General features: G+C 36.5%; 3 protein-coding genes across 6 annotated transcripts; 2 read left to right on the top strand and 1 right to left on the bottom strand.

Annotated features, from left to right (window-relative positions):
- The first annotated feature begins 1209 nt into the window (after positions 1-1209).
- On the top strand, positions 1210-13292 carry LOC123194789 (WAT1-related protein At3g02690, chloroplastic). Of its 3 annotated transcripts, XM_044608210.1 has the most exons (7): positions 1212-1810; positions 1907-1954; positions 2299-2421; positions 11541-11690; positions 11903-12074; positions 12307-12367; positions 12635-13292. In XM_044608210.1, the coding sequence occupies exons 1-7, from the start codon at positions 1250-1252 to the stop codon at positions 12735-12737; spliced, it is 1218 nt and encodes a 405-aa protein (XP_044464145.1). In that variant the 5' UTR covers positions 1212-1249; the 3' UTR covers positions 12738-13292. The 3 variants fall into 3 exon arrangements, with proteins under 3 accessions (XP_044464161.1, XP_044464152.1, XP_044464145.1); XM_044608226.1 differs by lacking the exon at positions 12307-12367 and having other exon boundaries at positions 1210-1810; XM_044608217.1 differs by lacking the exon at positions 1907-1954 and having other exon boundaries at positions 1211-1810.
- A 75-nt stretch (positions 13293-13367) lies between these two features.
- LOC123194779 (uncharacterized protein At1g65710) lies at positions 13368-15534 on the bottom strand. 2 transcript variants are annotated; one of them, XM_044608196.1, is made up of 2 exons: positions 14367-15534; positions 13368-14281 (listed from the first exon to the last, which is right to left on the bottom strand). In XM_044608196.1, exons 1-2 carry the CDS (start codon positions 15405-15407, stop codon positions 13493-13495), a joined length of 1830 nt encoding a protein of 609 aa, XP_044464131.1. In that variant the 5' UTR covers positions 15408-15534; the 3' UTR covers positions 13368-13492. The 2 variants fall into 2 exon arrangements, with proteins under 2 accessions (XP_044464131.1, XP_044464123.1); XM_044608188.1 differs by having other exon boundaries at positions 13368-14293; positions 14367-15533.
- Positions 15535-19063: 3529 nt separating this feature from the next.
- On the top strand, positions 19064-19822 carry LOC123192323. The gene has a single exon (XM_044604833.1). It carries the CDS (start codon positions 19157-19159, stop codon positions 19670-19672), a length of 516 nt encoding a protein of 171 aa, XP_044460768.1. The 5' UTR covers positions 19064-19156; the 3' UTR covers positions 19673-19822.
- The last annotated feature ends 5923 nt before the right edge of the window (positions 19823-25745 follow it).

Here is a 25745-nt window from a genome sequence, read left to right as displayed (position 1 = left end):
ATCACCAAGCTCTCCTGGATTTTAGGTTAGCCCACTTTGATGCAGGTTTCTGATCAAAGAGTTAAGCAATTGCCAGGCTGATAAAACAATAATACACCGGATCTTTTGATTGCAAACAATCATTTTACCAAGCCAAGAGCCCAAACAAATCCCAAGAAATGCGTTTTCCATGATTAAGAAACGAAGTAATAGTTTAGGGATAACTCACTGCCTCTCGCAGAGAATTAGAGCATATGCGTCGACCGTTGAGCACTCTGGAAATCAACAAGTTTGGGTTTGATTTTGTTTAAAAAAGGAACAAGAGTACAAACTGCCAGTTGGATTGCACACCAAATTGGTTTCTGTTTTTTTTTGCCCAAAGGACTATTTCCCACCCAAGATATGCGTTTTATGTAAATTCCTACCTGTTAACTTTGGAAAACCCATTTACCTATCTATGGACTGTTAAAAAAAAGGGTAGATTGATGGATTCAAGGGCAAAGTTGTCATTTTATTTGTAATATTAAAAATAAATTTAAATTTAATCTCCCAAACCCTAAAAACTAACACTTTTCCCCTAACTCAAGTTTTAAAAAAATGTATTCCCCCCCCTAGGGTTTTCAAACTTTTTGAAATTTTCGGCAACGACCGACGATCTCCAGGCAACGTCTCTTCCTCCCCGGCATCTCCTCTTTCCGATCGTGCGTCGTCCGACGATCCTAGGCGTCACATTGTCTTCATCGATACGATTTGTCTTCGTTAGAGACGTAGATGCCTAAGAGCGTTGGACGAAGCACAATCGGAAAGAGGGGTTGTCGGAGAGGGAGAGTAGGTGCTTGGAGATCGCCGGTGGTCATTGGAAAATTTGGATCTGAAGTTTGAAAACCCTAGGGGGAAAATGCAGTTTTTTAAAACTTGGGTTGGGGGGAAAGTGTTAGTTTTATAGGTTTGGAGGGGAAAATGATATGACCAACGGACTCAGTTAAGTTTAACGGCCTATGGGTGGTTAAATAGTATTTTCAAAGTTAAGGGTGGAAACTTTGAGGGTTCAGTATAGTTTGGGTGGGATAGTTCTTTGGCTTTTTTTTTTAATGCGGGTCTTAAGAAGCTTATCCGGGTCTGGATTTAGACCGCATTCCGGATCCGGATGCTGTTCTTGCTAAGCCTGTCCTTCAGTCTATTACATGTGGCCACTGAGTAGTCACTCCTTTATCACTAATAAATAATATTAACTCACTCACATTGTTAAAGCTTACGAATTAAAGTGAAAATGGGGTGGTGGGCGTCTGCCTCTGCAACACCTCGTTCTTGCCTTTTTAATTCTTATAGAGTTTCTTCATCATTTCCAAATGCTAGGACTAGAAATCGTGCTACCCAGTTTTCACCTTCTGCTACGCCTCGTTCTTACTTTTTGTCCAAGAAGAACAGGTGTATCATCACCAATTGCACAACAAGTAGTAAAAAGATGGAATTTGAATCTTCTGCCGATGTTGATTGTGTGGGAACAGGCACAGATGTGGAGTGCCTTGTCACTTCAATAAGCAAACAAGAAGTAAAAGAAAAAGATGAAGAAAAAGAAATTGATTTGGTTATGTTGTTGTGGGAATGGGCAGTTTTGGTTTCACCATTTTTCTTTTGGGGAACAGCAATGGTTGCAATGAAGGAGGTGTTGCCAAAGGCTGGCCCTTTCTTTGTGGCTGCATTCCGTCTAATTCCTGCTGGATTACTTTTGATTACTTTTGCGAGTTACCAACGTAGAAGCCTTCCCTCTGGACTCATGGCTTGGTTTTCAATCTCTCTCTTTGCTCTAGTTGATGCTTCCTGTTTTCAGGTCCCACACTTTCCTCTTTTCTTCATTTACTTGATTGCCCTTTTAGTTAATTAATTAATTAATTGTTATTAATTAATTGTTATCATCATGAAATAGGGATTTCTTGCTCAAGGATTGCAGAAAACTTCTGCTGGTTTAGGCAGCGTAAGCACGTTTGTTTCCATGGACAATTGCTACAAGTTTGTAAAACAAATTATGAAATCATGTTTTAACTTTTAGTTCTTAGTCCAAATTATGTGCTCTCAAAAACCAGTTTTATACAGGTGAATTGCTATGTGAAGTAAGATTTTTAATTACGGTTTAAAATTCATAATTTCTGTATGCAAGATCTTGGTTTTTCATTAGAAGAAGTTTTAGGAAAGTATGAATCTTGTTTTCTAATTATGTCAGTTCCATGATTTTCAATGGTTTTTACTTTTTACAAATTTTAAATTGTGAAATTTCAGTAACCAGAAGTAAAATCAAACTATACCTTCCTTTCTTGTCAGGTGATAATTGATTCACAACCGTTATCAGTTGCTGTGCTGGCGTCTTTGTTGTTTGATGAGTCCATTGGACTAGTTGGAGGTGCAGGCCTTGTTCTTGGTGTCATTGGACTTTTGCTTCTTGAGGTGAACACTAGATTTGCTACTTAATTTCCGTTACTTGTATTCAGCTTCACTAACAAATTGTATACCAACTCTCTGCTTTAACTTTTAGTTCTTAGAGCTTGATATCTCTTTTGTGAAACTGAAAAATTCTTATTTGCATGGTTGATGTAGTGTAAGAAAAAGAATGGATATGTTGATTTTGAGAATTCCCAGAATTAATATAACCTGTATTTTCTACCAATTGTTAGGAACTCAGGGGGATCATTTTGAGGAAGACCTAAAACCTTAGCTTATCTAACATACACTTTTGGCCTTAGATTCAGTACATTGATGCTGCTTCACATACACAGACTTGAGTTGGAGCAATTGTACACTGTCAAACCTTAATTGAGACAAGTATTCAACTGAAAGATCTTTTGTGCCTTTAAAATTGAAACTATTGATATTTTGAGAAAACCTCTGTAATTGAGATATTAAATACTTAAAAGTGAAATGGTAGACATGTTATACAATGAAGGGACTGGATACTTTGAAACTAGACATGGGAAGATGATAACAAAATTAGAAGGTGAGCAAGAGAAAACTTTATGAATTTGCTAGATTTGCTTTTCAAATTTTCTTAAGTATCTAAGAATCCCTCGACTTTACTATGACCATGACCATGTTTACTGTAAAGGATCCCATGTTTAAGGGCTTCCTTGGGGTACTTCAAGATATGAAGAACAACATCCCATTTAGATGTCCTAGAAGATGACATTGATGAGATTGGGAAATAATGCAATTGAAATCATAATTAAAGATCATGATAGGATTAGGAATAATAGAATTGAAATCAAAATGACAAATTATGATAATATTATGATTGAATTAGTTCAAGAGAATAAAAAAATTTAATAAGTTTGAATTAGCATGAGATTCTAGGATATGAGAGAATAAAAGGGGCAGCAGCAAGAGGAATAAGGGAGAGAGGAAAAATATTGTCTTTTAGGCAGTTTAGGCTGTGGGCAACCTATTATGGCTGATTGGGAGGTCACCAACGCCTTGAATGGCTAGAAATGTGAGGCCTTGACTTTTCGAATTGTCAGTTTATCCATTGTAACCCCCTTTTATCAATAAAAAGCGTTTCTAAACTTTAGGAGTTCAAAAATTTATAAGATCTAATGTCACATTCGGCAAAGATTTATGATACATGTATAGGGTGTACTCAATGTGTCTGCACCTGCACCACAGATGTATTAGAAATGATACCTTGGGACTGATGTAAAGCTGAGCAATTTGCTTCTGCTCCAAGAACAGAGGAGTGTGCCTGTCCAATGGATTTCTTGAGTGTTTGAGTTTATTCATGGCATGTAACAACTCGAAGCATGAGTATAGCTTATTTATACTGAGATGTTGCAAAAAACTCTCAATATAAGACTATAAGAAAAATGTTAGAAAAATTTTAGAAAAAATAGGATTGCTGAGTAGTTTACATCTAGAAAAATGTAGTTTCAAGATTGCTTTTGCATAAAAGACTATGAGAGAAAATATTAGAAATACAAAGAATATGTATGCTTCAAGCCACTTAGATAAATTATTTTGAAAAAGAAAGTACTTTTGTGCACATATTAATTTATTGTTGAAATTGATGGAAAAACCTTCACAGTATCCATGCAGGATATGCTGGTGAGAACAAATATGCCTCACATTAAATTACAAAGTTAGGTTTTTGGTTTATGTCAATTAAAGGCAATATTTGTTGAGCTTTAAGTTGCCCATAAAGATTGTGAGGAGAGTTTGGTGTGCACTGTTGCGTACCTGACCTTGTTGAGTTGTCTTCTGCGGGAGCTGGATCCTTCTGGAGACGAAGTCAACTGTTGAGCACCTGTTGCAAGTACTGTATCAATGTAGAAGAACTGTATTTTGCTAATTTGTGGAATGAATGTAACCGACGAACTAATGGATTGTATTCAGCACAATTATATGAATAAATGTAATGGCTGCTTTATTGAATGAAATAGTGCAGATTACAATAACTAGCTGAAATAAATCAAGGAACCAAGAAAAACCAATACAACCAACACTGCCGAGGCAGCCAACCAATGACCTAGGCCTAAGCCCCCCAAACCAAAACCTAACCAAATTCTATTTTTCCTGATGCCCCATTCTCACAACTTTCTTCTTCATTTAACGTACAGCTCCATCCCTGAACATCTGTCTCCTTCCCGATTGTATGCTCCTCTTGATTTCTTTCCTTGCCTGTGAGATCTGCTTCTATGATTATGGCCATGTGATCTGCTACTTCCTTGTTTTTGTGTTTGCTCAGCTGTACTTCCAAGTTTGTGTGATGGTTATCCAGAATTGCCTTCTGAATTATAGCTGTTGGTGTTGCAATCCCCTTTTTGCCCTTCCTTTTATAAGTCTTGATTATCGGGGGTCTATCAATACTCCCCCCCAAAAGTTTCACCTTGTCCTCAAGGTGAAAGGCAGGAAAAACAGTGGAAATAGTTGAATACGACTCCCAGGAACTTTCGCTTATGGGTAACCCTGCCCAATGGATAAGGACCTCCAAGGTATCAGGGGTAGAGCCCCGAACAGCAAGCACCTCTTGGGGCCTAACATTTAGCTCAACATCCTCTGTGAGACATGGGGGAAGAGGTTGTATGGAAACATGAGATCCCTTGACCTTCTTCAGGTGAGAAACATGGAAGACCGGATGAATCTTAGCATATGACGGAAGAGTCAGACGATAAGCCACCGAACCGATCCTCTCTATAATCTGGTAGGGCCCGTAATAACGAGGGCTGAGTTTCTCATTAGGCCGTGACGCTAGAGAGCGAAGGCGATAAGGCTGTAATTTTAAGAAAACCCAATCACCAAGCTGGTACTGCACTTCTCGACGAGATGAGTCAGCATACTTTTTCATTCGATGTTGTGCCTTAACCAAGTTAGCCTTGAGCTCATCTAATAGTAGGTTTCGTTCCCTCATTTGAATGTTGACATCTTCAACAATGGAGCATTCATTTCCATAACGTAACAACATAGGTGGATCCCTTCCATAGAGAGCTTTGAAAGGAGTCATTCCTGAAGCACCATGGTAGGTGGTGTTATACCAAAATTCTGCCCATGCAAGCCACTTAAACCATTTGGTGGGCTGGGAACTAGAGAAACAACGAAGATAGGTTTCAAGGCTGCGATTAACCACTTCAGTTTGGCCATCGGATTGCGGATGGTATGCTGAACTATATTTTAGTGAAGTCCCTGCAAGACGAAAAATTTCAGACCAAAAAGCACTTAGAAAAATACTATCACGATCAGATACAATAGTGCGTGGGTATCCATGTAGGCGAACAATTTCACGCACGAACAGCTCTGCCACTTGACGGGCGGTGTAAGGATGTTTAAGAGCCAAAAAGTGACTGTACTTTGTCAATCGATCTACCACAACCATAATAGTGTCGTATCCTCCTGATTTAGGCAATCCCCCTATAAAATCCATAGAAATGTCTTCCCAAACTTGCTTAGGGATAGGGAGGGGTTGCAAAAGTCCAGCTGGGTTAAGTGCTTCATATTTATTGCGTTGACAGATTTCACATTCAGCCACGAACTTTCGAACATCACTTTTTTGCCCTTCCCAATACAGAACACTCGATACTCTTTTATAGGTGCGAAAAAAACCTGAATGACCACCACTTGGAGATGCATGAAGTTCATATAATAACTTTGGGATAAGTGTAGAGTGTCGTGGAACGACTAGACGGTCCTTGTAGAGTAAGGTCCCCTTTTTGAGCTGATATCCCGGATGTGAGGACGGATTTAAAATGAGTTCTTGAATTAGTTTCTGAAGGCGTGGGTCGGTTGCAATTTCATCCATTAACCCTTCAGTGTAAGTAGCATGGACTGTAGGAATGGACATGATTTCCCCTTGTCGTGATAATGCATCTGCTGCCTTGTTTTCTCGCCCTGGTCTATATTGAATCTCAAAATCATATCCCATTAGCTTCATTACCCATTTCTGTTGGCCTTCGCTTAAGACGGTCTGCTCCATGAGGTATTTGAGGCTCCCTTGGTCGGTTCTAATAATAAAATGACGACCTAATAAATAATGTCTCCACTTCTGAACGGCGAAAACTATGGCCATTAACTCCCTTTCGTAAACTGACTTCAATCGATTTCTTGGTGAAAGTGCCCGACTAAGAAAAGCAATTGGCCTTCCTTCTTGCATTAGGACCGCACCCAACCCTACTCCTGAAGCATCAGTTTCCACAATAAAGGTTTTAGAAAAATCTGGCATGACGAGGACTGGCACAGTAGTCATCGCTGTTTTAAGCTTGTCAAAGGCTTCTTGAGCTTCCTTTCCCCACTCAAAACTATCTCTCTTAAGAAGTCGAGTCAATGGTTCTGCTATCTTCCCATATCCTTTCACAAAACGACGATAATACCCGGTGAGTCCTAGAAACCCTCGTAAACCCTTAACATTTTTTGGAATGGGCCAGACAATCATACTTTCTATCTTTGATGGATCTGCGGCTACTCCGGAGGCAGAAATAATGTGTCCCAAATACTCGATCTGTTGACACCCAAAAGAACACTTCTTTTTATTGAGCACCAGATGGTTCTGACTGAGCAACTGAAAGGCTATACAGAGGTGGTCCAAGTGAGTCTCCATATCTGGACTATAAATAAGAATGTCGTCAAAGAAAACCAAGATAAATCGTCGCAGGTGAGGACGAAAAATGTTGTTCATCAAGGATTGAAAAGTGGCTGGGGCATTAGACAGTCCGAATGGCATTACTAAAAATTCATAATGTCCGTTGTGCGTCCTGAATGCAGTTTTTTCAATGTCTTCTTCTATTACCCTGATTTGATGATACCCGGATTTCAGATCAAGTTTAGAAAAAATGGTGGCCCCACCTAATTCATCGAGTAATTCATCAATAGCAGGAATTGGAAATTTATCCAAGACAGTGATCTTATTAAGGGCCCTATAATCCACACAAAAACGCCAACCTCCATCTTTTTTCTTAACTAGCAAGATTGGGCTCGAGTATGGGCTCGTGCTTGGGCGGATAATCCCAGAGTCTAGCATTTCTTGGACTAACTTTTCCACTTCATTCTTTTGATAATGTGGGTAGCGATAAGGGCGAATATTGGGTGGTGGTGCTCCAGCTATTAGTTTGATGGCATGATCGTTGGGTCGTTGTGGAGGTAAATCGGTGGGTGATTCAAAGAGATGTTGGAACTCTTGAAGCAAGCGCCCAATATCACTAGGAATGTCAAACTGTAATGGATGTGATTCTTCCTCTATGGCAGCCCACTCAATCCAATATCCTATCCCCCCTTCGTTTACGGTTTTCATAAATGTCTTCAGTGAAACCTCCAACCGAGTCAGTGTAGGGTCCCCCTGAATACCCCTCCATCGATCGCCTTGTTTGAACTTCAGGGTCAACAATTTCCAATTGGTCTTGACATCACCTAGTCCAGATAACCATTCTATGCCAAGGATAACATCAATATTTCCCAATTTAATAGGTAGAAAGTCCTGAATTATTTCAATTCCTTGCACCATTATTCGTAATTTTTTGCAAATCCCAGAGCCTTTAAGCCGATACCCATCCCCAACTGTAACCCCAAAACTTTGCGTAGGTGCTATAGGCAAATTAAATTTTTTAACCAATTCATCAGATATGAAATTGTGACTAGCGCCGCTATCAATGAGAATGCGTACCTCATGTCCTGAAATGTCTCCAGCGACCTTGAATGTGCGATAAGGGCTGATTCCGGCGACTGAATGAGCAGCCAGTTCAATGGGTTCCTCTGGAATGACTACTGCATCAAGATCTGCCGCTGCTGCTTGGGTCATCATTAATTCGCCAGAGTCTGGTATGCCTCCATCTTCATTCTCATCACCCACGATCAGGACTCGAAGCGTTTTCTGGCGACATTGGTGGTTGGGCCCGAACGGTTCATCACAACGAAAACAAAGGCGCTTCAAAAATTTTTCTTGTTGTTCGGCGTCAGTAAGTCGACGGAAAGGCAGGCGACGCATGCTACTGGCGTTGTCTGGAGCTCTTGACACTGGTGGTCTGATCATGCTGGTGTTGGAGCTGCTTGCACTGACTGGAAGTCGTCCACTTGTTGCTGTGGTTGGAGGGCGAGATGTATTTGTGTGGGTGGGTCTGGTGAAAGATATGGACTGGGTGGATGGGATTTTCTGTAGGTTGGGCTGGAGTAAATTGTTGTGGTTGCTTGCTGGAGTCACTGGTAGATAATAGTTTGGATTTGGGCTTGGTTTCATGGATCGACGCCAATCTCTCACTTGACCCAATAAGGTGTTGCGGTCCTCGATACGCTGAGCTGCACCCATGGCCTGGCGCAAGGAGGCGGGTTCCATGAGTCGGATCTCTGCTCTAATCTCATCTCTCAGCCCATTGATGAAAGCGCCCTTCAGAGCCGCATCAGATAAATCTAACAGAGCTGCGGTTAATTTCTCAAACTGGAACCTGTAATCTGCGACGGAGCCCCATTGCCGGAGTGAGTAGAGTTCTTCATAAGCTGACCCCTCTCGTGTAACCCGAAATCGTTCCACTAGTGCTGCCTTAAATGCCTCCCAACTGTTGAAGGTTCCCCGAGCTTCCTCCCATTGTAACCACGTTAGGGCGGTTCCTTCCATGCAAACACCTGCGGCCTTCACCATGTCCTCCGTCCTGACCCGGTTGACAGAGAAATATTTTTCTGCTCTAAATATCCATCCAACGGGATCGTCTCCACCAAACATCGGGATTTCGATTCGACGAGGATATATGTCCCATCCTCCATTTGTTCTAGCTAAGGTCACTTCGCCTATATGTTCTAGGTCCGTCCCACTAGTACCTCCTGAATCTCCCTTATTTTCCTGCACTTCAGATTGTTCAACGATCATTTTTCCTTTAATTTCCTTTTGGCATAGCACTGCTAATATATCCTTAATCTCTGTTATTTCTTCCCTCATCGAACGCGATTCCTTCAACTCTATGTGAATTTCCTTTAATTCGTGCTTAACTGTCCCAAACTCATTCTTCAGGTTTTCAATTTTGCCATTCAGTCCTTTCTCCGTTTGTTCTAATTTGGATTCCATTCTAGTATTGACCATCACCCAATTTCACCTGCTCTGATACCAATTTTGTTGCGTACCTGACCTTGTTGAGTTGTCTTCTGCGGGAGCTGGATCCTTCTGGAGACGAAGTCAACTGTTGAGCACCTGTTGCAAGTACTGTATCAATGTAGAAGAACTGTATTTTGCTAATTTGTGGAATGAATGTAACCGACGAACTAATGGATTGTATTCAGCACAATTATATGAATAAATGTAATGGCTGCTTTATTGAATGAAATAGTGCAGATTACAATAACTAGCTGAAATAAATCAAGGAACCAAGAAAAACCAATACAACCAACACTGCCGAGGCAGCCAACCAATGACCTAGGCCTAAGCCCCCCAAACCAAAACCTAACCAAATTCTATTTTTCCTGATGCCCCATTCTCACAACTTTCTTCTTCATTTAACGTACAGCTCCATCCCTGAACATCTGTCTCCTTCCCGATTGTATGCTCCTCTTGATTTCTTTCCTTGCCTGTGAGATCTGCTTCTATGATTATGGCCATGTGATCTGCTACTTCCTTGTTTTTGTGTTTGCTCAGCTGTACTTCCAAGTTTGTGTGATGGTTATCCAGAATTGCCTTCTGAATTATAGCTGTTGGTGTTGCAATCCCCTTTTTGCCCTTCCTTTTATAAGTCTTGATTATCGGGGGTCTATCATGCACTAGCTCCTTTGGTTAGCCAAGATTTTAAGAAAGCATATGGTCCTAATCACTTGAACCTCTTTCTCCTACTTCTTGGTCTTGTGCCTAATATCACTAGTATCTCTCTCTCATTTGTTTAGTTTCCAGGATTTGTGTGGTTTCTCTAAATTTTATCATGTTTCAATGTGTTGCAAAAGGGGTATCATCACAAGGTTATTGAGCACATAGCTGTGCAACAATTTTAACACTGTATTCTCTGTTGCCAACAAATTTAATTGTTGTTGATGCTTGTTGTTTTTTTTATGCTTGCATCTCAAAAGTGTATGGCAGATTTTTCTTAAAAGTGATAAACTGCTAAGCTGTCTGTTTAATTATAAGTTCTATTAACATTTTTTCAAAGTAGTTTGGAATAACTTTTGACTAACTTATCTTATAATCTAATTATGTAAATTCATAACTGCGAAATACTTTCATAGTATTATTTATATTATATTTTATAAAAATAAAAAGCATAAATATATTGCTGAACAGATATGGCACTGCTGCTACTCTGACAACAGTGTGCCTGGCATAGGTTGCTTTTTTGAAATTAGAAGGCAGAAGCCAAAGCTTTGTGACAGTTGTGGCAGCGACATCATAGATTGCATGTTCAGCATTAGGATGCGAAAAAGTTTCAGTTGAATATCTTTCTACCCCATGTGGCTAAACGTAAAATCCTACATTGTCACTGCCACCCCAGATGGATAGGTTGACTTACTCCTATTATTTCTATGCTGGCATTGCTTGATGCATATTGACATCTAGCACAAGTGTCATGTAGTCAATGCGGACTAGCAGTTGTTAAGGACAATGTTTTTTCTTTTTACTTTGAACTGTTTTTAATAATAATATATTATTTTAATTTTCATAATATTTAATAAATACTCATTGATATATATTATTATATTATTATGAAAATATACAAGAAGCTATAATATATATTTTTAACAGTTATACATAAAAAATGATTTTTGAACATTGAATTTATCAAACACTTTGTAGCTTTTTGAGAGCACATAAATTCTACAAGTTTACCAAGCATAATGGAACTTCCATTTAAAGGTTATCACTTGATAGTTGCATCAATCCTGCCTTAAGGCTATAGATCCTCTTGGATTCTTCAATCCTTCTACTAACAATTTCCTACCAAAGCAGAATAATCTATACAACATTCTGTCTTTCATTTGGAGTGCATATCAAACATTCTGTTGTTAATCATGTACCATTTTATGGTATAAGTGGTTTCATGGCTATGAAGGATGGCAAACCAAATTTGTTTTTCTTGATTAATAACCTTATTGCCTAGATCACTTTGATGATGGTAGTGTTTATTCTGCAGGTTCCAGCACTTAATTTTGGTCAGGATGATTTTTCATTATGGGGAAGTGGGGAGTGGTGGATGCTCCTTGCAGCTCAGAGTATGGCAGTTGGTACTGTCATGGTTCGGTGGGTTTCCAAGTATTCTGATCCTGTTATGGCAACAGGATGGGTATGTTCCTGCTTTAGAAAATATTATAGAGCAAATCATATAACTGGTGGGAGTCTTACAGATTTCACAGCAAGTGATAAGCAGTGGGCTAATTACAACCATAGCATATAACTGGTGTTGTATGCATTCAAAATAGTTCTCAACATTAGGCAGTGGGATGCTAACAAAATTTATGGGGTCATGAGTCTGACTTGATTTCTTGCTTTTTGTAGCACATGGTAATTGGTGGTCTCCCTCTTGTGGTAATCTCCATCCTTGTTCATGACCCTGTCTCTAGAGGGAGTCTTACGGATTTCACATCAAGTGATGTATTGTCACTTCTTTATACCTCTATATTTGGTGGTGCTATCAGCTATGGCGTATACTTCTACAGTGCAACCAAAGGTTATTTTCTATACTGAAATTCAAGTTCTTGTCTGGCTGTTTCAGTGATCAAAGATCATATGATTGTTATTGTCATTCTTTTCTCATACTCATTGTCATTGTCATACATCATCTTCATTGTGATTATTGTAGGCTCTTTAATCGTTCCATTTTTGAAATCACATAAAAATATAGTAACACCCAATTTTAATTTTGAGCCCTCCTGATGATTTAATTCGGCAATGCATGTCAGGTAGCTTGACCAAGCTCAGTTCCCTTACTTTTCTTACACCAATGTTTGCTTCAATCTTCGGGTAAGGAATTCCTATTATACAAGATTAGAAGAAATGAAAATGTTAGTAGTACTGTCTAGATTATTTTCCGCAAGAGAAACTATTTAACAAAATATAAGTTGAAGAAATCCTACAAGCAGTTTTTAAAGCAGTTTCCTAATGTTACCACTCTTGTAAAGTTTATATTTTGAGTCTTGTATCAAGTGATACTGACTTTTTAAGTGTGATTTGTCTATATGTCTATATTTTGGATTCATTCTTTTTAATATTGAGACTTATATGCCACAGGTTTCTATATCTTGGTGAGACCTTCTCACCATTGCAACTGGTTGGAGCTGTTGTTACTGTAATTGCAATTTACGTGGTTAACTATCGGGACAGTTCTAAGTGATGCATATGGTTGGTATGGTGGCACTCAACATTTCAGCAGAGAAGTCGGCTCACTGGTCTCTAGGCTTTCCTCTTGACCAAGACATTCTTAAGTCATATATCTATTTGGAAAGTAAGTTTTAATCAAAGGGGAGAGAGAGGTTAAAAAAGGGCATTGGAGCATGGCTGCATGGGTGTCAATCATGGGTTGTTGTGGCCATTAAAAATTGGAAAAGTTGGGACCATTTACGCAGGCAGGTTGAAAGTCTGAAGTTTTTAAGCTTTTTTGCCAGGATGTCTCTCGGTAAAAAAATTATTGGTGCTTGTTAGTTATGATGGCTTAGCTGTTTTATGCAAGTTCTGTTCTTCAGTGCTATGTAAAAATGATAAAGTCTTCTGCGTTTGACAGCAGAAAATACTTGTGGGGTGTTCCATGGTTTAGAAATGACTCTAGATGGTGTATATCTGAAAGGCATTGAGAGGAACAGATAATATTCACCATTGTTCATTTCTCTTGGATTTGGAAAGGATAGATTTTCTTTAGGGACTTACAGGCTTCTAAGGAATTGCTATATAACCATGGGCTGTTCATTCTCTTGATGGAACTACATCCACAATAAAATCAATAATTTGAGGAATAAAGCATAAATAATTGTGGTGAAGAAAGACAATACAAATTTTCTTTAATTTAAATGAGCAAGAAAATGGTTGCAAGTTTGCAACAGAAATCATGCATCATCATCTGCGATTGAAAACTACAATTGAATACTTAACAAGTTACTTTGAAGCTGAAACAATAGGAACTGTGTGGAGACTTTTACTGGGAACAACTCCAGCTCTGCTTCGCCAATTTCCACCCTTCTGAAAATCAGTGTCTCTCCTTTTACCACCCAACCCCTTTCTAGTTTCAGAGGCGAGATGCCTCTGGCCATCCTCCATTGAGGTCGAGCGGTCAGTTGAGTCAACTGAATTAGGTTCCCATGAAGAGGAAGAAAGATTCCGATTGTGTTGAACTCCACCCACATAGCTGTTGCTGCCTGATGATTCCTGCTCATCCAAATCTGCCGCTCCTAATGTGCCTCCCCTCCTTACAGTCACATACTTATGAAAGCTTGGCTCTGTTAGATCATCACTTACAACAACCTCAGATTCTACAAAAGGGTCTTTACCCTCTGTCATTTTCTTCCCAACAAGAGAAATATTGTGGGCATTCTCAGAAAATGCACAAGATAGATTGGAGCTTGTGGTCGAATTGAGGTCGGCAACTGCTTCAAGGATGGAGCAGGCCTTGGTTACACAGGGTGGCAACGAAAATGAAGGAGTAGTGTTATTCTGGTGAAAGTTTTGGATGTCTTCCAACAATAATGCCGTATAAGACGGTGTCGGATTCAACAATGTCTCCGGATTAAGGTCTAGGTCTCTAGATCTTCTTGAAGATCTGCTTCTTGTTAAAGCTTGGGGAAGATTAACATTGTTTGTTATTGCTACCTGAGCTTTAGCCTCTTCCTTGTCTCTGCTGCTAGCTTTATAATTAGTCCCTTGAGCAGCAGTCTCCACATTTGGCTTCTGCATTGGATCCTACATACATTAAATTGATGAACAAATCCACTGGAACATCGTAAAGAGAACTTTCAAAGAGATTAAGCAATACCTGAGAGAGAATATTGGCGGAGGAATCCTTCAGTAAAGGAGCTTCTCCTTGAACATCTTTGCCTCTAGCTTGAACTCTGTTGCTGTTGGTGTCGATTTCAGCCAAGGGGTTTCTTCTGTAAGGAGAATGCTCAGCTTTCCTTGAAGAAGTCCGACTGAGAGAAGGGTGTTGCTGAGTTTCATTTGACATCTTAACATTAGGATTCCCAGTTCTGGCCGGCGACTGTGAACGAGGCGACGTAATATTTCTCTTGACAGAGATCCTTTTAATTGGCTCTGCAACATCAACGCCATTGTTGGTTTTTTCCACCGCATTCACAGTTGCAGGCACTGACACCATTTTTCCGGGCCTTGTAGTGCTACTAGTATTATTACTAGTGTTGTTTTCGGTTCTTCTACCAGGCGATCTGCTCACTCTTCTTCCGCCACCATTAATGCCACCTCCTCTCTCTCTGCTACAAGAACGTTGTTGTTGTTGATGTTGATGGTCTCTTTCTCTACTGGGGGTCCTCCTCCTTCCTGGAGAAGAAGGGTGGCGATGGCGATGGCGTTGTCTCTGCTGCAGCGTTTGATCTTCATCCTCACAATTTTTCTTCTCAACAACGCCATCACCAGTTTCCATTTGATCGAAATCATAGCTTCTCTTAGAACCGGCGTACTTTCTGGCAGAAGAAGAAGCCGCCTTTCCAGAGGAGTTACTCCGGCTAAGCCTTCCACACTGTATGAGAATGGCATCCACCTCTTCTTTGGTGCAGCTTGACGTCCTTACCAAATTGTTAATGTTATTTCCGATTTCCTCCTCCTTCTGAACACCTTCATTCTGTTGAGGAAGAGAGCGTTTTTCATGGCTGTTTCTATGCTTTATCACAAATATTTCCTTCTTTGTTAACCCTTCCTCTTCTTCTTCCTTCTTCGCCGTTTCTTCTCGCGGTATCACTTGCTCGGTTTTCTGAGACTTATCTGGATCTACAGGCTGCACAGTGGAAACTGGAGGAGCAGCTGCAGCCGACGACTCTTTCTTCGTGCTGAAACAGCTACCCATGGCGGCTATGGAGAAACAAGGAGAGATGATGACGATGAGTAAAGAGAGGATACAGAATGAGAGAATGAGTTTAATTTCAAGAGGTTAAGACAGAAACATTTCCCGAGAAAACATTTTCAAATAACAGAAAGAGAAAGCATTTCAAATTTTGAACGGCTTGGCAGAAGTATCCGTTGGAGAGATAGAGCCGTTGGATAAATTTAATCTAACGTCTCTGCTTGTCAGTGGTACCCCCGTAAGTCCACTTCTTTTTTTAATACTGACTTTGGACCTACTGTTTACTGGTTACTTTTCCACTCACAAATTGAATTCTACCATCCTATGATGTGGCGGCAGTCATTAGCTTGCTTTCGGAATAGGTTGAGCTGATGGGTATTTTTAGGTCTTTGGTCTTTAATAGTCCGTCGTTGTTTTTATTGTTAATATATATTTTACTTTAAAAAAAAAATACAATCGAAAGGATTAATATTTTCTATTGTATCACTTTGATTTCACAAATTTTATTAAATGAATTTTTCATCCTTAATTTGGTTTATATTCATTTTAAGATTGATAAAATATAAAATTGAGAAAAAAAAATTATTGAATTTAATAATAAAATAAAAAATTATTTTAATACCTTTAATCAAACACAATAATTATTTATACTTATCAATTTTTATTAAATTTTGTCAAATATAATAATCATATATATCTAGAAATATTCTAAATAATCTATCTTCAAAGTAATATTTTTATTTTGATAATAAAATATTACCTAAACTAAACACCTCTAAAAGGGTTTGTCACAATAATATTATATGTAATGAGAATTCGGTATTTACACAAGTATCAATTGATATGATGGATGTCATCTCATATGTTATATTAGTTTGTTGTCACATCAAATTTATAATATTTTAAAAATATATATCTAAAATTAGTTTATATTATCTCGACTACTATAATTACAATTCTCTCAAACACTTGAAATCTGAAATTTGTCCTTCAAAAAATTGAATATGTGCTCTTTCTCAAAGAGGGTTGAAAACACAATTGAGAGAGCGAGAATTTGTGAACCCAATCTTCAACACAAAAGCTAAATTCTCTTTAGGTTGAAGAAAATGATTAACTTGGGCATTTGGTATTCTTTCTCCAGAGAAATCAAAATATATGTTTTAATGATTGTATAACTCTATATAGTTCACTCTCAAGTTTCACTTTCTCTTCTTGGTTAATTTCACTCACTCAGTATTCCAATTGCTAAAGATTATTTCTTTTATTTTTTCCATCATGATCTACTTAGTTGAACTCTGTTTTAACATTTTAAGAGATGAGTTTTTCGCTATAGTTAGTCATTTGTTTAATCCTTTTGTTCTAATGAAAGTGCAAATTATACATATAAGTTTTCAATATATTTATAGAAATTTCTATCACCCAATTACCTAGCTTAATTGACCGAAAGGGTGTGCCTAAGTGGTGAAGAAAAAACCTTCCCAGCTAAAGATCAAATGACATGATCTCTCATATGTGAAAAACTATAGTACAAATAGTTCGAAGTTGACTAGTGATGGATCACAATCAAACAAATACTTAATTTATCTAATGTAGTGGTTATAGGTCTGATCACTATATTTTAAAATTTACCTGTCTGACAAAGTAGAACTTGTTCTAATGATTAAAAAAAAATTACCTGTTCTTATTTCTCTTAACCTTTCTTTTAGAGTTTAAGTCATTTTATCTCCTATTAAAATTAAAAGCCGATTTTAAAAATCTCAAATACCCACTAATTACATATGGGTCTGCTTCTCTAATCCCCCATCTTGTTGCAGGACTAAATTTGCAAAAATTGTGTGTCCTCTTAAGAGAATTACAATATATGTAACAAAGAAAATAGGGAGAAAGGGAAAAAATATTATTACTTAATTACTGATTTTTTAAATAAAGAGATATTTTATAATAGAATATTTATATCAAAAAATAGTTAAAGCATATTATAGGTAATGGGGAAATTTTTGACTATGTATTTTCCTTATTAATTATGTGATGTATCTTTTCAATAAATCAATTTATTCCAAAAAACAAAATGAAGATGTTCAATATATAAATTTTGCCTAGATTATTAGTGAAAAATGTAGCAATATTAATTGTATGATCAATTCATTTATTTTTCAAAGCCACTTGGGACTTTGCAAAATTCAAACTATTTTTTCTAAGCATCTTTCTGTATGGGAAGAAACTTAAAGGGGGAGGTAATGTCTCAAATAGAATTGAAGAGGTCAAAACTATTATTTCTATAAAAAATGAGAGGCATTAGTGAAAACATTCTGTTTTAACCTTTCAGTTTAGGCTAATTGTCTATTTGCCACCCAAGGCTTGATGAATTATCAAGTTCCCACACTTTAAATTTCAAAGAGCAATTTCCCCACCCTTTTGTTAAATTTATTTAAAAAATCTATTAAGTTGTATGTAAAATTGTTGAAAAGACAAAGCCCTTGTGCAAAATAATGCATTGCTGCTAAATTTTTATTAAATAAAATTTATACCCTTAATTTATGTTAATTTTAATTAAAAATAATAAAAAATTATTAATACATACATATATATAATAGTGTCAATAATGTATAATTGTATGTTTGAAAAAAAATTTCAACCTTTAAAATATTAGGGGATTTAGAATTTCTTAAAAAATTCAAAGTGTTTTTTTTAATTTTTAAAATTTCAATATATCTTTTGATGGATTGAAAAATAATAGTTATACCTTAAAAAAATTTAATAGAACGTAAAAAATTAGGATGTAAATATTATATTAAAATTTATTGAGATTATAAAACATTATTAAAATATAAAGTGGTGAATATAGAGGTGAACCAATATAAAATAATAAATTAAAGGTGTAAATCTTATATTAAAAAATATAAGGATGAGTGCAATATTTCCCTCATATATTTTAAAATATAAGAGAAAAAATATTTGTTTGCCCTAAGTAAGTTTAAAAAATGTCATTTACATACAATATTGTTCAAAATTGAGTTAAGTTGGGTGTAGTTGTAATAATTTAAACCTGGGGACAACATTAATTAATTACACTTTATTATTGTCTTTAGTGAGTTTTGACAAATGGTGAGAAAACAATTTTTTTAAACTTAAATTATGAGAATTATCAAAATCTTAGATTAAAAAAATAGCTATTTAGCTGTCAATTTATAATAAAATGGTGTCATCTAACACTTGGTCAAGTTAGTTTTTATGTGTGAATGGTACTGTAACTATAGATTCAATTTTAAACTAGGGTGAATCGTTTGAACCATCTCAATCAAATTAATATTTACTGTTAATATATACAATATATCATGTCCCGTTCTAAGTATAGTTCTGCTTTAACTTGTATCATCTATACAACTGTGTCATGATTATGTGTTGCTAAATTTAATTATCAATGATTCACTCTAATCAAATCACGTAATATCATTATAAAATTTGATACTTACATTGATAATACACGATATATTTGATAACAAACCAAATTAGATATATTAGTTAAATGTGGTTTATATTTTATTTTTAATAATTAAGGAAAGTGAAGTTACTTTAAATATTATTATTAATATTGATTTAAATGGTAAATAAATAAGGCCGTTGACTATTGGGTCCAACGTCCAACCTCCTATGCCCTTGCTTTTGTTTTCCTATAAGTACGCCCGACCCACCGACGGAAGCCGAAGTATCTCTGAAATCTTCGATAAATTCAGGCGTTTCTGTCTCTTTCCATGGCTGCGACGCGAGGCTTTCTCTTTGGGCTCATAATTTTCTTGGGAATTCTCTCTGTTTCAACCACAGCAAGACCTTCCAAGGCTCTATACATCTCCTCTTACACTTTCTCCTTCAATCCCCAGAACCCTAACCTTAACTCCGCTGGATTCGTTACCGTTTTCACCGAAGTTCGCCAATTTAACGATGTTAGAAAGAGGCCCTTAGTCTTTCCCGATCGTCCGATTTTCTCCACAGTCGATGTTGAACCCCAAGTTCATGGGCCACAGCGCCCCGTTGTACCCTTGGGTTACGATTTCTCTTCTCTGCGCGAACGCACTAAGGATATTTTGAGCGTTGTTCTCGCTTTGCTTTTTGGTGTTGGGTGTGGTGCTCTTACTGCTCTTACGATGTACTTGGTGTGGACCCTCTTTTCCAGCCGTAATTCCTTTGATGAATTGAATGATGCTGATGAGGATGATCTTAGCCCAAAGAAGATGGGATACGAGAAGATTCCAGCTAAGGAAGCAGCGTGAGGTTTTATTTTATTGTTATTACTATTAATATGTGTATTGGATTTTCAATTTATAATCTCAACTTGTTATTGAACATGTTGTGCTTTGTGGATTGTATGTTATCAACCTTCTAATGTCTATTATCAACTATTGCTTTCTTGTTTTGGTATATTTTTACTGAATCGGGTATTTCATTGGATCTTTAAGCAAATAATTTCTTGAATTAGTGTTAACTTCTTTTTAATTGAAACTAATTTGTATACTCAGGTTGTTGAATAGAATTGTTAGCATAAAAGTTTTGAATTCAACTCGATAATCTCCCCCTTACTGGTATGCAAAAGTTTGGTAGTCCTCCTGATCGGGTTATCATAAATCGTGCACCAAATTGCTTTTTTAACTCGACTAGGAAAACAATCTTAACAGGTGAGTGATCCATTTGCCTCCATCCATTGGTATTAGCTTTTTGCCTCTCCTTCTAAACGAAAGTTTACCAACTCCAATTGACTTTGATGAGCGACCCAATGTAAGTTGAAAAACTTCACCTTATAGATCCAATGATTAATGTTAAGATTGTCAAATTTGGCACTTCCACCTGCAACGTCTTTAGAATGCGGTCAATTCTCTCAACTAGGATTGTGCATCTCTTTTGGGACCTCCTTGATCCTATTGCCTTCTCTATCTTGTGTCCTATTGGAGTCGCCCCTGTTTGTCGTCAATGGATTCAATTTAGCTCTCTTGGTAGTCTTGTCTCAACTTGGAAGTGGCAAATTCATAGTTGCAATGTAATGCTCCAACAATTGAGTATATTTGGCCTTTTGACCATCGGTGTGTTGCTTGAAGCTTTCCTTCGTAGCCCTTATGGTTTTTGCAACCTCCTCGTTCCTCATTCTCTCAATGAAAGCACCAATGATATGAACCAAATCGATTCGTTGAGCAAACATGCTTGTCAAGTCAGTGTCATACTTCAAAGGAAAAATCCTTTCTTCTTATTTTAATTCCCTTTCCTTAATGTTTACAATCCAATTTATACATCTTTTCTTGGAGATAAAGAAATTTCAGCAGCAAGGACCCGATCGCATTTGTAACTCCTAAACAAGATGCACTATGCATTTACAAGATTATTCCTAAACTACTATTTGCTAATATATCTTGTAGTTGTTGGTCTACATTGGTGGTTTCCTGTTTCTAATTGCCCCCCCTTGTTGCTTCCCAGGCTGTCCAATGACTACCTTCATGCTCCTCTTCTTTCCCTACACTTTGGATTGTTTTGTGGCCACCTTTCTTCTTGTTCCTCTTCTTGCGTGCTTTACTATGCCGCTATTCCCTGAGTCTTTAACAATTCCATATCCGTCCAATCCCCCATATCGCTATCACAATGAACCATCTTTCATTGTTGTTATAATTTCGCACACTGCAATGCTTTGATTGTCATATTTTAGGGTTTTGTTTTGAAGTAACTCTCATTTCTTTCGCTTTTCCACTTTTATTTGAGGAAAAACAATTATATGTGTGTATAATTCTCATTTGCTTTTTAATTCTAGTGCTAGACTTAAATTGTATATTTTCATATCCTTGGTGGACCCCAACTAGTTATTGATAAGTTCATCATGTATGTGTTAGGAATCCAAAAGTCTCTTAACTCTCAAACAACCAATCCAAACAATACAAACAGAATGAAACAGATAATAGGTTTTTTATACCGAATTATAACAGTGTTTACAAAGAACAAAATAGAAACCATACACAATTCTACTGGCTTACCGAGAGACCAGAATCTCTCCCTAATGTGTCTAGTTTTTGAAAGGTTAGACTCTTTCTACTTCCATTGGCTTTCAAGAGGCCAACTCTCTCCTTAATCAGCCAAAAGTGCTGCCCAAACAGAATCCAATTTCTGCTTGCTTCCTCTGCAATCCCTTTCTTATACTTGCCTGTAACTGCCTTCATAACTACCCGCTTTCCCATTTAATAACTGCTTACTTCCCACCTAGATATGAGTCCTAACAGCTTGTAAACTTTATTGATTGAAAGGAGAAAATAAAGAGGGATAAGTGTCACTGAAATAGGTGTGAAAAAGAAAGTTAAACAAAAGAAAAGCTGAGACTTCAGATGTTTGTGGAAGAAGAATGCAAAGAAAAGAGAAAAGATAACAAGAAGGAGAAAATAAGAAGGTTCTACCATGAAAAGGAAGAAAAAGAAGCTACGAAATCAGCTTGGGTTTCTCGGATATTAGTCTTCTCACTGTGATTTCATTTTGGGTGCATTGACCAAGTTACAAGAGAAGCATCTGTGGGTTCGGAAAAAAAGTAAGTGAGGATTGGAGCTGTTAGATTCAGTGTTCAGAGGTCTGAGCTAGGTAGATTGTAAGCATTTTAGATATTTTTTTCCCTTAAAACTAACTGCAGAGGAAGAGTTTTATTGTATGAAAGTATTTGTTATTTTCATGTTTGGTGTAATTATGTTTAATTCAGAAAATGTTTTGAATTGAATTCAGACATTGTTTTGATCTTATGTATTTATTTATTCATACTTAGCGGGTTTGAAATTTTTTTTGTGATAAAACGTATGTGCTTATCTTGGAACTTATAAATGATTCTTGGAATAATATTATTTATTGTTTGTTTGATGAAGTGTTTATAAATGTCTTTGTTTCATCTTTGTAACATTTATTTATGTCTGTGGTTATTGAAATAAGAGTTCAATTGATGGAAACTATTAATGTCTGTTTTAAGATTAAAGTTTTGTGGCTGATTGAAAGCTCAATTTGGCCCTTCTTGATTATGTTTGTGTGCTTAGAAATTAAACCCTTGTTTTGATATTCAAAATTTAAGATCATAGATGGAATAATCCCCAAATGTATGCATGCTTGAGATATGAAGCAATTTCAATTGCTGGGCATCATCGGTATAATGCCTGCCTTACAAACATGATGAATCAATTAAGAAATATTACAAAATTTTAAGTCGAGGATGCTTGTAAGTCTGAATTTGTTTATTGTTTACAGATGATGCATGGGTAAAGAACTTGCTGTAGTTATGGAGCTAGTCTGTATTTGCTGAATATTTAATGATTTAAAACAAGTACATACATAGTCAATTCCAGAACATAAATGGTAATCTGTTTCATTCTCCTCCTCTTTACTTCTTTCTCATAGTAAACTACTGTAACCCAACACTGCTAAACAACCAGACCAGAGTGTATTCCAACCATCAATAGCTGTTTTTGTGTTAGCCCCGTCGCCTATCGTGATCGTGATCGTGATCGCACCTCCTCCTACCTTCTCCACCCTTACAGATTGGGAATCGAAAAAATGATGGGTTATTTCGTAATTTATTTGTTTCTTGTTTCAACTTGCTCCTGGTGTTCTTTATTTTGTGACAAGAAGAAAGAAGAGAGAAGTGAATGGAGGCCAATGGAATAACACAATTAAAGATAAAATAGATTACATAAATAAAGAACACCGGGAGCATAGCTCCGCACCCTTTTGATTATGTTAATAATATATAAAATTGCGTCAAAAAATAGATATCTCCATAATATTTTATTATATGATTGAATAATTTTAAAATAAAATTTTTTTTAATTAAATAATAATATATTATTTATATATATAATATTTTATTTTATAATTAGATCATTTTAATTTAAAAATAAAAAATATTTGACCAAATGATGATATTTTATTTATATAAATATATATTAATAATATTATATATGCTAATTTTAAATATATAATTAAACTCATATTTATATATATTATTATTTAATTATTTAATTATATAATAATATATATAAATATGGATATATTTAAAACAAAGGAAATTATAATAAATGACCAAAATCAAGGGGGTTTAAGCAAAATTACCCAAAACAATAAAGTTTAAGCAAAAATGCCAAACTTTTGTGAAATGATGAAACTACCCTTGTATATAAACAAGGAATTCCCACGGTAATTTTTCACGGCTTCACTGTGCAAATTCAAAGAAAAATGCCCTTTCCACGGTTATCCCACAGTGGAAGAGATTTTTATCGATTTTCATATTTTTCGACAACTGAAAATAACAAATAAGGATAGTACATCAACTCACGTCTTATTTGAATCAATTTATTGTTAGAATTATTGAGATTTGAGGGAGATTTTAAGGTTTGAATGTTTAGAGTTCCGATTTTGAACAATGCATAAAGTGTTTTGATTCTTGGTTGTTTTGCTTGAATTTTTTGAGAGGTTTTGTGTTATTAGATGTGTACATTTGATTTGTGTTGAAATTAGAGGCTGAAATGACGATTTTTGATTGAAAAATGGATTAGATTTGCCGACGCAGTGTAATCTCCCACGGGCGCCCGTGGGATGGGGAGAAATTTAACGTTTTCAAAATTTTAGGGGGAGGGGGAACAGAGGGAGATCCACTGGGGTCCGTGGAAAATTTTACACTAAACCGTTGGACAGTCTGTGGGTTGGGTGAAAATTAACTTTTTTAAAACTGTAGGGTATATATGAGACATACTTTGAACGACCATAACTTTTGATGCGGGAGGAATTATGGGGTCTATAATATATCAACGCGAAGCTCGTTTCGAGCTCTATAACTACAACCAGCTATGCTGGTTGCGCCGAATTTGGAGGTCAAAATAAAACTGTTTTAATATGTTTTATGCAGTTTTTTTATTTTATTAAATTTAGGATTTTCGATTTTTATTATTTTGAGTTTATTTGTGACCGGCTAGACTTTTTTTATATGTAATTTTTAAATTTGATATTTGTAATTACTATGTGCTTTTTAGACACGTTTTGCGATGTAATTACGAAATTTTTAATCAATTTTTCGGTTTTTTCGTTCATAAGTTATTTGAACATGTAGTTTTCGAAATTCAGATATGATTTTTTAGATTTTCGAGTAATTTTTTTATTATTAACATTCTAGGGTATTTCAATATATCTATTTATTCATAACATGTTATTTTTAATGTAGTTTTCACGAATTAATTTTTTTCGATTTGAATTAAAAAATACAGATTTCTTCTTTCCGAACGAACCTGTAGTAGTTAATATTAAGTAAAAATAAAAGTGAAAATGAGTATTTAAGTGATTTAAGAAATGTATGTAATAAGAGTGAGAGTGAGGGAGTTTATATAAATATGATGAAGGGTAATTTTGGTATTTAAAAAAAATTATGGTGTTTTTGCTTAGGAATAGGGAATTTGGGCATTTTTGCTTAGAAATAGTGAAATTGGGCATTTTTGCTTAGAAATAATAAAATTGGGCATTTTTGCTTAATAGAGGGGTAATTTGGTAATTTATTATAATTTCCCTTAAAACAATCACATATAATTGGGGAAAAGGACTATTCCCACCCATTTTTTACCCCATTTTCAAACCTATACCCACAATAGATCAAAAACCACTTTTTCCACCTATGACCAAACTGCCGTTCATTTTTTCTGTTAAAGGGAGGGGTAAAATAGTTATTTTACTGTTTATATTAAAAAATTATATAGTTTATTACTTTTCACCCCCATAGATTTTAGAAACTAACATTTCACCTTTACCTAAAGTTTTTAACCTTTGAAAAGTAACATTTTCACCCCCAAACCTAGGGCTTCTATATTTTTCAAAATGCAGTCGCCCCCCATAACTTTCAAAAATAACAGTTTCACCCCCATTCTTCAACTTCATCTTTTGATGTCGTCATCGACCTCCTCCTTCTCTTGGTGCGATAGCGGCGGTGTGACGAAGAGATTTTCATCTCCCCGTCACACGAGGCGATGAAGAAATGGAGATCTCTTCGCCGCATGATACAACGAAGAGACAGAGATCCCTTCATCGCACCACCGTGCGACAAAGAGATCCACCCAGACGATGAAGGACGACGAAGCGTTATCCTTCGTTTGTTCTTTCAAATCTGGACGATGCTTTGTCGTCCAGATCTGGGAGACAAAGGGTCATCTTTCATCGTCCTTTGTAGCCGGAGATGGGAGATCGGTGGAATGCATCGGTTGTCGGTGGTGGTTGGAGAAGGAAGCAAACCCTAGGGGTGAAATCTAAACTTTTCAAATTTTGAGGATGGGTTGAGGTGTTAGTTTATAAAACCTTAATGAG

Source organism: Mangifera indica, chromosome 1 (genome assembly GCF_011075055.1).
Source record: "Mangifera indica cultivar Alphonso chromosome 1, CATAS_Mindica_2.1, whole genome shotgun sequence".
Classification (NCBI taxonomy): Eukaryota; Viridiplantae; Streptophyta; class Magnoliopsida; order Sapindales; family Anacardiaceae; genus Mangifera; species Mangifera indica.
Note: the sequence above shows the minus strand (reverse complement) of the source record. Positions and strands in the feature narration are given on the sequence as shown.